The 13,723-nt window shown below is 33.6% G+C and overlaps 1 protein-coding gene across 5 annotated transcripts; it reads left to right on the forward strand.

Annotated features, from left to right (window-relative positions):
• Window positions 1-1,256: 1,256 nt before the first annotated feature.
• Window positions 1,257-12,787, forward strand: LOC118263548 (NADH-cytochrome b5 reductase 2). Of its 5 annotated transcripts, XM_050705261.1 has the most exons (7): window positions 1,257-1,273; window positions 1,394-1,424; window positions 2,915-3,158; window positions 4,455-4,573; window positions 10,285-10,489; window positions 11,167-11,361; window positions 12,063-12,787. In XM_050705261.1, coding segments are annotated over exons 1-7 (969 nt in total). In that variant the 5' UTR covers window positions 1,257-1,271; the 3' UTR covers window positions 12,236-12,787. The 5 variants fall into 5 exon arrangements, with proteins under 5 accessions (XP_050561218.1, XP_035431504.1, XP_035431505.1 ...); XM_035575611.2 differs by lacking the exons at window positions 1,257-1,273; window positions 1,394-1,424 and adding an exon at window positions 1,500-1,676; XM_035575612.2 differs by lacking the exons at window positions 1,257-1,273; window positions 1,394-1,424 and adding an exon at window positions 1,691-1,853.
• The last annotated feature ends 936 nt before the right edge of the window (window positions 12,788-13,723 follow it).

Consider the following 13,723-nt stretch of genomic DNA (forward strand, 5'->3'; position numbering starts at 1 on the left):
TCCAACAAAGGCATAAATATAAACGGAGGGAAATTAACACATTTAAGGTTTGCTGACGATATTGCTATTATAGCCACCTCTGTAGAAGATCTTCAAAGTATGCTCGAGGACTTGCAGCAAGCCTCGTGTAAAATCGGCCTAAAAATGAATATCAATAAAACCCAATTTATGACCCAGGACGGTGTGGATCATATTGAGGTAAATGGGCAAAAAATACAGCGAGTTCCACACTACATTTACCTAGGTCAAATGCTCTCCCTCGATAAAAATGCTCAAAAGGAAGAGATAAAGCGGCGGATCAGGCTAGGATGGGCAGCCTTCAATAAACTGTTTAAGGATGTCCTGAAAGGGAAACTGCCTATGAGCCTAAAGCGGAGAGTGTACGACCAATGCGTCCTCCCCGTGATGACGTACGGTTGTGAAACCTGGACCCTCACAGTGGAAGCCATGGAAAAACTTAAGGTGGCACAGCGAGCTATGGAACGAGCTATGTTAGGTGTATCACTGAGAGACAGGATCAGGAACACCGAGATCAGAAGGAGAACAAAACTCACCGACATAGCTCAAAGAGTAGCCTCGCTTAAGTGGAAATGGGCCGGGCACATAAGCCGTAGGGAGGACGGAAGATGGAGCCAAAAGGTGCTTGACTGGAGACCAAGATCGGGCCACAGGAACCGAGGGAAACCGCTAGCTCGCTGGAGCGATGATATCGCGAAAGCCGCAGGTCCGATGTGGAGAAGGAAGGCAAAAGACCGAAGTGTATGGAGTGCATTGGAGGAGGCCTATATCCTGCAGTGGATGTAATGGGCTGTAGAAAGAAGAAGAAGAAGAAGAATCTAATCATTAAAAAGGAATCCAAATACATCGTCACCGATTTTTATCCCTGAAAGAGTTCACCCACTTTTCACAATTTGTGTTTTAAGTCCCACGTAATAGAGGGTGAGCCTATTGCCATACACTGAGAAAATGTACATAAGTATGTAGATAAACAATAGCAGCCATGAAAAATAGCGACAATATTAGTACCAGGATCAATTTCCACGTGCTCAAAACTCGTCGTAGTTAATACAATGGTAACACAGTAAATATAACGTCAACTCGATTGTAATTTGACAATGACATTACATTATGATTTGACAGATGCTTCAAAAGTCATGACGTCGCTGAATGGCGGTAAAATCGAAATATTTTATTTATTGTTTACTAATAACATCTACGAGAGAAGTTTTCATTGTTTACTGCATAAAACTTGTTAGAGAGAAATGTGAACAATGTGAGATGTATAAAACATTTTTATTATTTTTCTTATAGTCCCATATAGCTCACAATATAAAGTTCCCAATAATTAGCAAAGATGAGTATTTCCTAATACAAATAACACAAACTATTTTAGGACCAATTGTCATCGACCAAAACAGCGAAAGGTAACTACAAATCATGTACCGGACCAAAATAAATTCCTCGCTCTCACTGGCCGCTAAACGGTATTCAGCTATTCACAGTATTTCGTCAGTTAGAACAGCGCGCGAAGCAGTACCTGCATAGACTATAGTAAAATAATCATTTATTATGCAATAACAGCATATGGTTTACTTCGTTGGTGACTTAGAAAAGTGTTATTGGTGTTTCATACAAAATAACCTAAATTGAAGATGCCTTTCTCTGATAATAAACTTGTGAGTAATATTATTTACTTTTGAGGTTAAGTCTAATACGAAATTGATAAATATTGTTAATAAGGCTTATCTAGATTGATAGGCACGTTATTGAATTGATAATGGCTCACGTAAGTTTACCTGTCTCAAGCTGGATTATTGTATTGAAATCAGCAGCAAGGAAAGAACATGAGTTTGGTTGGTAACTAAGTGCCTTTAAAATTGCATCGTAACGCGTGTCATGCTTAATTCGCATTCTGTCAAACGTTGATTAATAATTATACCGATCATTTCATTCAGTTATCAGTGGGCCCATCGCTGTAACGTCAAACGCACGCGTTTTATTGAATAATTCATGTATCTTGGACGGTTCAAGGTCTAAACTGCGATCAGTCGATCGTTCCCGTGAACTAAGTTTTTGCTCTCATAAGTTTGACCTTAAACAGTTGCTTGTTTACCCTCTACGATATGCGTGTGCGCACATCAGTTTCCTAGTCATTAAATTGTGTATAATTCTCCAGTGAAACGATCGCGTTTATAGTGTTTTTTAAAGCAGTGTAAAAAGTATATCAAAATGAGTAACTTAGAGGCGGCTGTGACTGATTTTTTCGAAAATGTCCAAGTGGGTATCTTATTGTCGATAATGTTCAATGTTTTCGACCAAATACATTGTAAAAGTTCTTAAAACCTGTTTCTACTTGGTTAATGTTATCTTAAAACATTTGTTTCAAAGTATTTTAAAACAAGTTTTATAAGTTTTGAACTTTGTATCCCTTTGTAAGTGATGTCAAAGGTTTAAAATGTACTTGTTATTTTGTGTCCGTAGTGATTGAACATTAATTTCTCTTCCAATAGTTTCTGTATCTACGTAGTAAGTAGGTGACCAACTAAAACATTTCATCACTAAGAATATTGCAATCTATTGTGAAAATCATTCTGCTCCATGATGTAATAATAAATCAAATCAAAATGTGTTCAGAACAATAGCACACAAAATAAACTGCTTTTCATTACTGACTTACTACTGTTAAAATTATCTACGTTAATTGATAAACATAATTCTTTTTATAAAGTATGAAAAATATGATTGTGAAAAAAATAATAATGAATATATAAGGGTCATCAACACTCCATGATCATCGCCATTCATAACTTTTTAAACTAGCAAAAATATCACCCACACCAATTGCATTAAATTGAAAAATTTAACAAGCAATCAACAATCTTATGGTTGGTAGTAATAAAATCCATTTTTGCAGGTCTTCCCTATTGTACTGGGTGTGGGGTCAGTGGTGTTGATTACATCAGTGATAGCCCACTTTATATGGGGAAGGAAACCGGCCAAGAAAGAAGTTCAAGCTGCACCTCCAAAGAAGAGCTCACAGCTCGTCACACTACAGGATCCTAATGTGAAGTATGCTCTACCTCTGATTGAGAGAGAGGAGATTAGCCATGACACAAGGAGGTTCCGATTCGGTCTACCAACTCCACAACATGTTCTAGGTAAGTCCATTGTCAAAATGGTGAAATATACATACAACAACATCTCATTTTGTGGATAAAAAACACTTAATTTTGCTATTTTGTTGTCAAAAACCACATTTCTCTTTTTAGAAAGTAATTTAAATAACAAAAAAGAATATGATCACAAAATTATAAACCATCCAAAATGTTATAAATTAGTTACAGAAATTATTGACACAATGTATGAATCTTATACAAAGTAATCAAATCACCTTTGATCAAATTAACCTTAATCTAAGTGATTCAAAGTTTTTGAACATGATTAAAATGTTGTATAATAATTATCTAGGTATTTATTTAAAAGATTAGATAGATTAGTCTTTGTTGTTCCGGGTCCGGGTGTCATGTTTATATAAATGTGAACTTGTATGTTTGTAACCGCACCCACAACATAGGAGAAAATCCTAGTGTGGGGCAACGTTTTTTAAAAATACATATATATAATTATTATTTAAAGATTACCTTGTCTGTAAGTATATAATAGTTACCTACTCATTATTATACAGCATAAAAAGACAACACTAATACAAACTACAAGTCCTTGGTCCAATAAGTCATTAGTCATTCTGTTCTTATCATATTATTAAGTATTTGAGATTTTTATTATTTTTTATTCTAATTATCACCAGTTATATAACAATAATTTCAAAGATAAAAATAAAAGGACTTCAACCTTTTTTACAGTTTTATCAATATTGTAATAAACAGTATCCTCCTTAGTACGAGTTTTACGTTTAAAGTAATCGAAAGAAGAACGCGTTTGGCGCTCCGATTGGTTGGTTTATTCGAGCTGGCCAATGAGAGCGCGTAAAGCAAACTCATACTAAGGGTACAGAATTCATGTATACAACATACAATTTAAAACATTGTTTTGTATAAAGTTTGTAATTTTATTGTTTCTATTATTCAATTCCACTACCATTGTACAATATTAAGAATTTAATTAGCCTCATTGTTTATTCTGAACATCCATTGAATACACACATTGTACACGTAAATGAATCAAAAATGTGTGTGTAGAAATTAACTAGGTACATAAATTAGTAGTATATTATTTTTACAACTTGTACGATGGTAACTTAATGATTTGTTTCTAGCAAAATTCTCTTGCAGAGGCTAATAAATAATAACTAGGTATTTCTATTTGCATATAAAAACAGTCACCTAGGTATAATAGTTAGGAATGTCTCTAATTTAAAGTGTAAATGAACTCTGTGTACCTGAAAAAAGTTGTTGTGTTTGGCAACTAGTCTAGTATAAGTTTTTATATTTCAGGATTGCCAATTGGCCAGCACATTCATTTATCAGCCAAGATTGACGATGACCTCGTCATCAGAGCCTACACTCCTGTTTCCAGTGACGATGAGAAAGGATATGTCGATCTTGTTATTAAGGTATGTAACTATGTCTAACATTTTAAATCACTACATAGTATAAAACAAAGTTGCTTTCTCTGTCCCTATGTCCTCTTGTATGCTTAAATCTTAAAAAATAGGTACGCAACGGATTTTAATGCGGTTTTTTTGATAGATAGTGATTCAAGAGGAAGGTTTTAATGTATAATACATGCATAATATATCACCATTACGAAGCTGGGGCGGGTCGCTAGTGTATTATAAAGTATAAAAGGAAAATAGTATAGCAGACCTTTTGTCAATTATATTTAGATGAATAAGGTCGGAAATAGTTCAGTTTATATAATCACATAATTATACTTATTTCTTAAAAGATAGCAACAGTTAATCAGACGCGTAAACAAAAATATCAGTGGTATCGCGTTCTACTCATTGTATGTAGGTATGCGCCTATCTGATAATTATCAATATTTAAGTACTTGATTACATTCAAAGAATCCTTCTTGAATACAATCTTAATTTTATCTTAGAATATCAAAATCGAGAGCTACGTGATACATTAAACGCCTTCAAATTTTTATTACACCTAAATTGGCTATTACCTTCCTGAGATTAGATATGTACATTCTGAGAAACTCATTAGAGACTCGACAATGTTTTGTTATATGATTACAACATGTTTTGTTATGTTATTGATTTCTGGAACTAATAAAACCGCATTTTTAATACTACTTATGTATATGCTCTATGATAAAAAATGTTACCTATAGGTATACATCATTTATAGTAAATGATTTACTACTAAATGTAGGTCTCCCCTTGCGACTTGGGCAGCTAATCTCAGCTCTTTAAAACTGACTGCATGTTGGTCGAACAGGACCTCAAGCTTCACCACAGCCAACTGATACCCTCATTAACTTCCTGCATTTGATACGTTTATACTTGTAATATCTAAAATTAAGGACAGATATATACACATGTGTTTACATAACGAATACATAACACAAAAAATATTAGATAAAACTGAAGGTATTTTATTGTAACTTTCGTGAGACATACTAAATTAATTATTATGTTATCGGCTTACTCACGTACTGTTTTGACGAGGAACTCAGTAGCAGCGTGACAATCGCCGCGTCGTGTGTCGCGGAATGCTGCTCATGAATATGAGCCTCTAGCATGGCTTGAAACTAGTCGAGTTCCTCGTCAAAACAGTACGTGAGTAAGCCGATAACATAATAATTAAAACTGAAGGTACTTTGAAAAGATAATTAAATAATACTTATATTAACGCAAAGGCACCGGTTACCGACCGGCCTCCTCTATCCGACCATTTTAGTTTTTTTACGCTAGTTTGTGTATTTATCGCGCGAAAGTCTTGAAACACGCCTTATTCAATACATTAATTCATCATACACCTTCAGTCAAAACTTGGGTTTTGTGGGTTAACGCACATTCCGACTATCCCACAAAATCTAAATAAGGTGCAGTTTGCGTAAATTTTAATGCGAAAAAAACATAAATCAGTGAAATAAAAGATCTCGATTTTGGCGATGATCACTCGGGTAAACAAGGAATGTATTTACTTTATGTGATTTATTGGTTCATTGAGTCCTTATAATTTCAATAATCATACTGAAATTCCTTGTTTTTATAGATTTATCGATAAATTAATGTTGGACAGAATAAGGAGCCCTACAAAATTACGACGTACCGAATACCGATCAAATTGGTCGGTAAACGGAATTTTAAGGTTTATGAATGACACTAATTTTCTGTAACATGGGTTGTTTTGGGAGTGTTTTGTGATTAGTTTCTTATTCTTAAAGCTATCCTTAGATAATAGACCGGTATCCGACCTATGCTAACTATAATGGATTCTATGTAATTTACGTTTCAAAATGACATATTTTCGATTTATTTGCGATTCATTCACAAAGACTTTCTGAAAGTAAAGCTTTATATTTTATGTTTATTTCAAAGAATTACATGAATACGATATTGTAACAACTTAATAAGTAATAGTAGAGTAGAAAGTAATTAAAAAAAAATTATAAATTTCGGTTAAGACGTTTTATTATACAAATACAGGTTTGGTCGTAGTCTGGATACGATTTGTTTCCCTGTCCCTTGTTCCGACTAACTAAGGGAATATAGGAATTGGTGTTTCTTTAAAATTACATCATAAGCACATCACCGGTAAGCCATCGGGATGAACGACAAAAACCTAAATAGATAGGTATAGTACTCGTACGTTATACCTACGACACATAATGTTCCGAAAATAACTTCGGAGGTTTATTGTACCTACCTACAACCTATTTGTAGTAAAGTAATAAAATAAGTACCAACCGTATGTACGATACATAGTATGTAATATATAGGTAGGTTCATACAAAAGTTTAGTTATGAATATACCAAATTACGTATCTTAATAATAGGTAGATAGGAGGTCTCTCCTTCTCGGGTCAAACCCGAGAAGGAGAGACCTCCCCACAGTTAGGTAGATAGGTACTTAATGACCATGATTGCATTAAACAGTAGGCAATACGAACAATTTCTTTATTAGGCATAATAAATTAAGATCGACATGATGTAGGTAAATCTTATGCTTAGGTAAGTAAACGTAATTAAAAAATTAAATAACTACCTACATGGTAGGTTGAAAGTAGGCGTTGCATTGTATGTTCTCTGCTTACCTTTCTGAGTGTTAAAAACGTAATGTTATGTTAAATATTAAAATTCATTATCGTAATTTCAGTATCGAATCCAAAAACAATGCGTGAATAGTTTTTGAAATATTGTTGTTTTACGAATTTCTACTCTACTGCTAAGTAATAGAGTTGATTTTACAATGTGCGTTTGGGTCGGTCGGTATCAGGCTCCCGAGGAGTCGGTATCACGAACATCTGTCGGCAGTCGGTCGGTATACGGGGACTTTAGTATTTTTCTAAGCGTAAGAGTTTAAATCGAAATATAGGTACAAAATAGTCGTAAAAAGGCAAAATAATGAACATATTTTTAATTCATAGTTAATAAACTTTCGGAAAAGCATTTTTAATTATACGATCTTGAATATTTTTTTTATCTTTTGGAGAATTTTGTTCGCCGCGCCGATCACCGGACGGTATTCGGTGCTTTTGCGTTATCTATTTATTGTATTCAATTAATCTGATACATAATCTATTTTAATCAGCATTAATTGGTCACAAATAGTCATCATGACCTAGATTGTTCCATGTTTTTTTAGATCTCATACTTAGATGCAGTTTTTATGTAATCAAAGTAAGAGATATTTTTTTATCTAAGTATCTCATGATAAAACTAAGTATTCCTGCACGGTTTTTTACGCTCTGCTCGGTTCCTTCTGATCGTATCGTGATGTTTTGTGGCCTTCTTTGATAAATGGACTATCCAACACAAAAATAATTATTGAATTAGGAACAGTAGGAGAGTTGAAATAGTAAAATTCTTAAGTCTACCTATAGACTATACGAAATAGACTTTTAAAGATTTCACAGATTATTAAAAATTATGTCATAGTATTGAAAAACATTTGATAAACTATCTTGAATCTTGGGTTTTGTTGGGTTTTTAGATCATTTATTTATTAGGCATTATATCAAAGAATTTATCATAGCTGATGACTGATGACTGACTAATGACCACTGATAAAGTAATCGAGAATTCGGCCTTACTACAGTACTACTTCTAGAAAGAAGGATTGTAGAAAGAAAAGATATAAAATTCACATAGTTTTTCTATCTTCCATCGGTACTAGGTACGGTAAAGTCCCTACTACATGGCAGTCAAGATATTTAATAGATTACCGAAAGATCTACAAAATGAAACAAAAGAAACAATATTTACCAGAAAATTAAAAAAAATCCTGATACAAAAATGCTTCTACTCTATAAAAGAATTCTTCGAAGAAAAACAGAACAACAAAATTAAATGCCAAAATTAAATGCCAACATAATAACATAATACATAACCGCTTACACCTATAATTATAAATAAATACTACCTATTTTACACTAACCCACATAACATATTATAAGATTTACATACTACTATATATATATATATATATATATATATATATACTCACTACATATCAGATATACCTACATACTACTATATATACATGCTCACTACATAATATACTACAATATATACACATAAGAAATAAACACTACTATTAAGTTTGTATTAAGTCCTAAGTTAAGTAAATGTAATCTAGGATAAGTTAGCCCTCAAATTTGCAACGCCTGAAAAAGGCAGTTAAGATGTACTTTAAATTTAAATTAAGACCTGTAATACCTACCTTAACGTGCAAATAAATATTTTGAGTTTGAGTTTGAGTTTACATGCACAAACACTCATTGGAAATGTGCAGTGAGCTAAGATATTTAGTATGCAGTACAATTCAGAGATGGTAATAATTAGAGACCGGATAATATGCATTTGCATATTTGCATATGCATTTGCATATTTAAGCGATTTTTAAGGCTAATAGCATATTTTTACAAATATCTAGTGATGATGCATATTATTGCTATAATTTACAGTACCGTAGTATTTTTACGGTAGGTATTTTTCGAGCGTAGCGCACTCGGCAGCCGCGCGTATTTTGTTTTAGTAGGTACTCAAAAAATGAAAGAGACAAATGATCGATGATGAATGATGAATGAAAATATAAGCGTTACCTCAGTAGATGTGGAGCGATCATTTTCGACCTATAAAAATATTTTGAATGATCGAAGACATAATCTTACCACTGAACATTTGGAACAATACTTGATTGTTAATGTTTATAAAAATATTAAATAATGTTACATGTTACTGTATCGATTAACATCTATCAATGGATAGTTTTCTATAAATGTAACAAGTATTTACTAACAAAATACTTAAATCTAAAGGAATAATATTTACAAAACAAAAAAAAACTCATTTAATGTTGCATATTCTGTCAGTTTTCGTGCATATTTTAGGCATTTTTCATGCATATTTGCATGCATATTTCAAGCTTTTTATGTTGCATATTATCCGGTCTCTAGTAATAATTGTTTGCCTTCTGAGTCGATGACCAATGTTTACAAAAGATATACTTTAATTAAAAACCATATAATTTGATTTTTTATGGTATAAGCCGGTAATCAAGCAGACGGATCACCTGATGGTAAGCAATTGCCAATGAGTCAATCTTAATTTTCTTACGTGCATACCAAATTACTTGGCTAACTGTGCAACAGTAGAAATTAATTACTCAAGACCTTCATCCCACACTACAGGTGTCAGCAATGTCAATGCAATTATCTTACAATACACTACACTTTATATTTTATTACTGACTTTCAACCAACATGAACCTATATTATTATAAGAGCCGCTATGTTCTATACAGTATAGTTTGTTGTATATGAATACATACCTACTGAAATATTCAGCTAACTTCATTAGTTCCATATAATAATTCATAATATACTAGATTTAGATTAGATTTCAGCCATGATCGTCCCACTACAGGGCAAAGGCCTCCCTACCATCCTTCCACTCCTTTCTGTGTAAACCTATTTGCGGCCAAACCTTGTCATAGATGTCGAGTTCGTCTTGGGTTTGGCCCACCGCTCGTCTCATATGCGGCAGACGTGACCAACCCAGTTCCATCTCAAAATTGCGGCTTTATGACCAACGTCGATGATTTTAGTCATAATATACTACAACACCTCGATATTTTATTCCAGGTATACTTCAAAAATGTGCACCCTAAGTTCCCTGACGGCGGCAAAATGTCTCAACACTTGAACAGCCTGAAGATCAACGACACTATCGACGTACGAGGCCCTTCAGGAAGATTGCAGTACGCCGGCAATGGCAAATTCCTTATCAAGAAATTGAGGAAAGACCCACCCGTAACTGTAAATGCCAAGAAACTCAACATGATCGCAGGTATACTTGAATTTAGTACATAATATACCTACTATGATAAAACGTAATATCGACTGTCTACGTCACATCTTATCTCCTACATCGTGCTTCGTGCATGACATTGAAATATACAAAGTTATTAGATAATAATAAAACTTTATTTGCTTATGGTGACGATAAATCTGCTGTTCTTATGATTTCTTTTCCATTCAATGAAAGCTGTATTGTGTAGAAAGTCACTTCTAATAGTTAAAACTACTAAATATGTCTGTTATTTCAATATAAATAGTAATAACTAACTACAAAATACAAATGTAATAAAATCGTTAGTCTATTGTATTGTTACACTATTTTATGCACTCACACACAAAGGTGTCACAAGGTGATATCTTAATATAACTCTCATAAATATTAGATAATCTTGCTGCCTAGCTACAACTAAATTACGGGCTATTCAACTGTCATTAAGCACAAATTAAATATACAATCAAAATACCATTGAGCCGTAACACCACACAACTAATGGAATTGACTGAATCAAATATTCATAAGCATAACAGACAAATTACCTACAATATGTATAATTGCACAATACATGGTGTTCTTCTAATAATATGACGTCTTACTCATGCTTTCATAATGTTTAAACGTTCATAATTAATGGGTGTTAGTTATTAATTTCTCCGTTGTCTCGGCAGGTGGCACTGGCATCGCGCCAATGCTCCAACTCATCAGACATATATGCAAGGATGGCAATGACCGCACGGAAATGAGACTTTTGTTTGCCAACCAGACTGAAGAAGACATCTTGTTAAGAAATGAACTGGAAAAGTACCAATCTGAACACCCTGAGCAGTTCAAAGTGTGGTACACTCTTGACAGACCTAGCGAAGGTGAGATGCATGTCCAATTTCTTTATAGGACTAATAGAGAATATCTCTATATATAAAACTCAATTGCTGTTCGTTAGTCTCGCTAAAACTCGAGAACGACTGTACCAATTTGGCAAATATTAGTATTAAATTATTTGTCAAAGTCCAAGGAAGGTTTCAAAGGTGAGAAAAATATGTTTGAGGCGGTACGAAGTTTGCCGGTCCAGTAGTGTAGGTAATCTTGAAAATGTCTGTATTTCGAAGTCATTTAAAAAAGTCTTAATATTCAAATTGCAATTAATCATCATTAAGTATTATGTAATCTTTTTCAATACACGTTCTAAACAGTATGATGACATAAAATACGTAAAAAATCTTTGAGAGAAACCTTGACTTGACAAAAAATTTATATGATTGAACAAACTAGAAAAAAGTTGCAAGTAATGATGAGTATTTGAGTATAGTTTATCTCGGACTAATGTCTTATGAACCTTTTTGTTTGAATCTCTTAATGTATGGAACCCGTACTTCATGTAACTTGATGTGAATTTCTATTTACTTTACACTTGTTATTCTTGAATAAATTCTGAGCTAGTATGTGTCCGAAAATAAAAAGTATAATTACCTAAAAAATCTTGGAACCAACTTACATAATACGCACTGCAATGTACAGGTGTTCCAATACGAAATAAAAAATAATAAGTACTTTATATTCTTTGCAGGCTGGAAATACAGCGTGGGCTTCATCAACGATGAGATGATCAGTCAGCATCTGTTCCCGCCAGGCGATGACGTCATAGTCCTCATGTGTGGACCTCCTCCAATGATCAACTTCGCTTGCAACCCGGCTCTCGAGAAACTCGGCTTCGCTGAATCACAACGCTTCGCATATTAAAAACTGGGAATGTTTAACTAGAATAGATTGGTTTGGAATGTTGCCGCGTTAGTACGTTGTTATTTTTATTTAAATGGGTAGTTTTCAGCTTTGTAGTTTGTTATTTGTATATAAAAAATGCAGGAATTTACCAAGTACGCACAAATAGAAATTGACTAAGGATAATTCCTTAGTCTTTTAAGACAGCTTTATTTTATATTTCAAAAACTGAGCCTAGTCTCAATATTGTTCCAATTTTCGCATTTTTATGTCAGCTAGTTAACTGCCAATTCCAATTATTTGTATGTATGTATTTTGAGTATATGGGTATGTAAAGCAATATTAGGAACATCACTGATTGGTTGAAGTCACAAACGTACGAAATAACTTGGTTTGTCCGAGATTACTACGTATGAGTATTTTATATACAATTGATAGCAATAAAAACTCGTTATGTTTGTATGTGAGAGTTTTTGAAATAGTCTGTGTCTAGCTGTTGTTGATTATTTAAGTACACATTACTAATTGTAGTGAGTAACCGCAGTACATAAAATAAAATATTATTGTTACATATTTTGTCTTTTCATTCTTATGCATTTTCATAGAAGTTGTTAAATGCCATAAAAATTGCATACAATTGTTTTATGTTATAAGGCGGTAAACGAGCATACGGATCACCGGATGGTAAGCATTCGCCGTAGCCCATGGACACCCGAAACGCGTTGCCGGCCTTTTGGGGGTTAGGAATTTTACGGGATTTTGGGGAATCGGGGATTGGGAAGGAGGGCTAAGTGGGCCTCCTTTTATCATCATCACAACCATGTTGATCATGAAATCTGATTTTAATCTGAATATGGGTCTTTAATGAAATTGAAAACGTTATCTATGTATGGACAAGCTTTCATTGTCTTCCCCAAGGGAGTCGTTACTGAATTTCGTCGATCGACAAAAAGGTTTAGTTCGCTTTATTATTTTATTCAGTCCAGAAGAAAATACACGTGTTATTGTAACCATATTTCATATTTTTTTACAATGTACAATATGAATAAAATAAGAAATATCGAAGTTGTGTCGGCTGACATTTTGAACGACGACTTCATTGTAATATTTCAACCAATATTCTTTCTGCTACGGATCCTTGGCTTCAGTCGCGTGAATATTAAATACAGGTATCCTAGCGAACCTTCGACGTGGTACCACATATACAGCAATTTCTTCTGGATTTTAAACACATGTTGTCTCGTATATTTCTTTACTTATTGTGGCAACGGCTTTACCTCGGAATACGCTAATTCTACGCTTAAATTCGGTGTCCTAGTAAACGGAATCAATGGCGTACTTATACTCTGTCGAAACAATTTACAGAGGAGTAACAAAATTTGTCAAATGTACGTGAAATTGCAGAAGATAGAAAGACGACTTAATATGAAGAATGTTAAAAATGTGAACAAGAATATTGGAAGGTATTCCTGGTTCATTGTATTAGGCGGTTGTTTCTTAGCCTTTGTG

This window comes from Spodoptera frugiperda, chromosome 27 (genome assembly GCF_023101765.2).
Source record: "Spodoptera frugiperda isolate SF20-4 chromosome 27, AGI-APGP_CSIRO_Sfru_2.0, whole genome shotgun sequence".
Taxonomy (NCBI): domain Eukaryota; kingdom Metazoa; phylum Arthropoda; class Insecta; order Lepidoptera; family Noctuidae; genus Spodoptera; species Spodoptera frugiperda.

What these genes read in the sequence shown, in the direction of transcription:
- LOC118263548 (XM_035575610.2), top strand. Translation starts at nt 2,230, where the DNA reads ATGAGTAACTTAGAGGCGGCTGTGACTGATTTTTTCGAAAATGTCCAA. An exon ending in ATTTTTTCGAAAATGTCCAA is followed by an intron (nt 2,278 to 2,914) that starts GTGGGTATCTTA and finishes CCATTTTTGCAG; the next exon opens with GTCTTCCCTATTGTACTGGG. An exon ending in ATGTCGATCTTGTTATTAAG is followed by an intron (nt 4,574 to 10,284) that starts GTATGTAACTAT and finishes ATTTTATTCCAG; the next exon opens with GTATACTTCAAAAATGTGCA.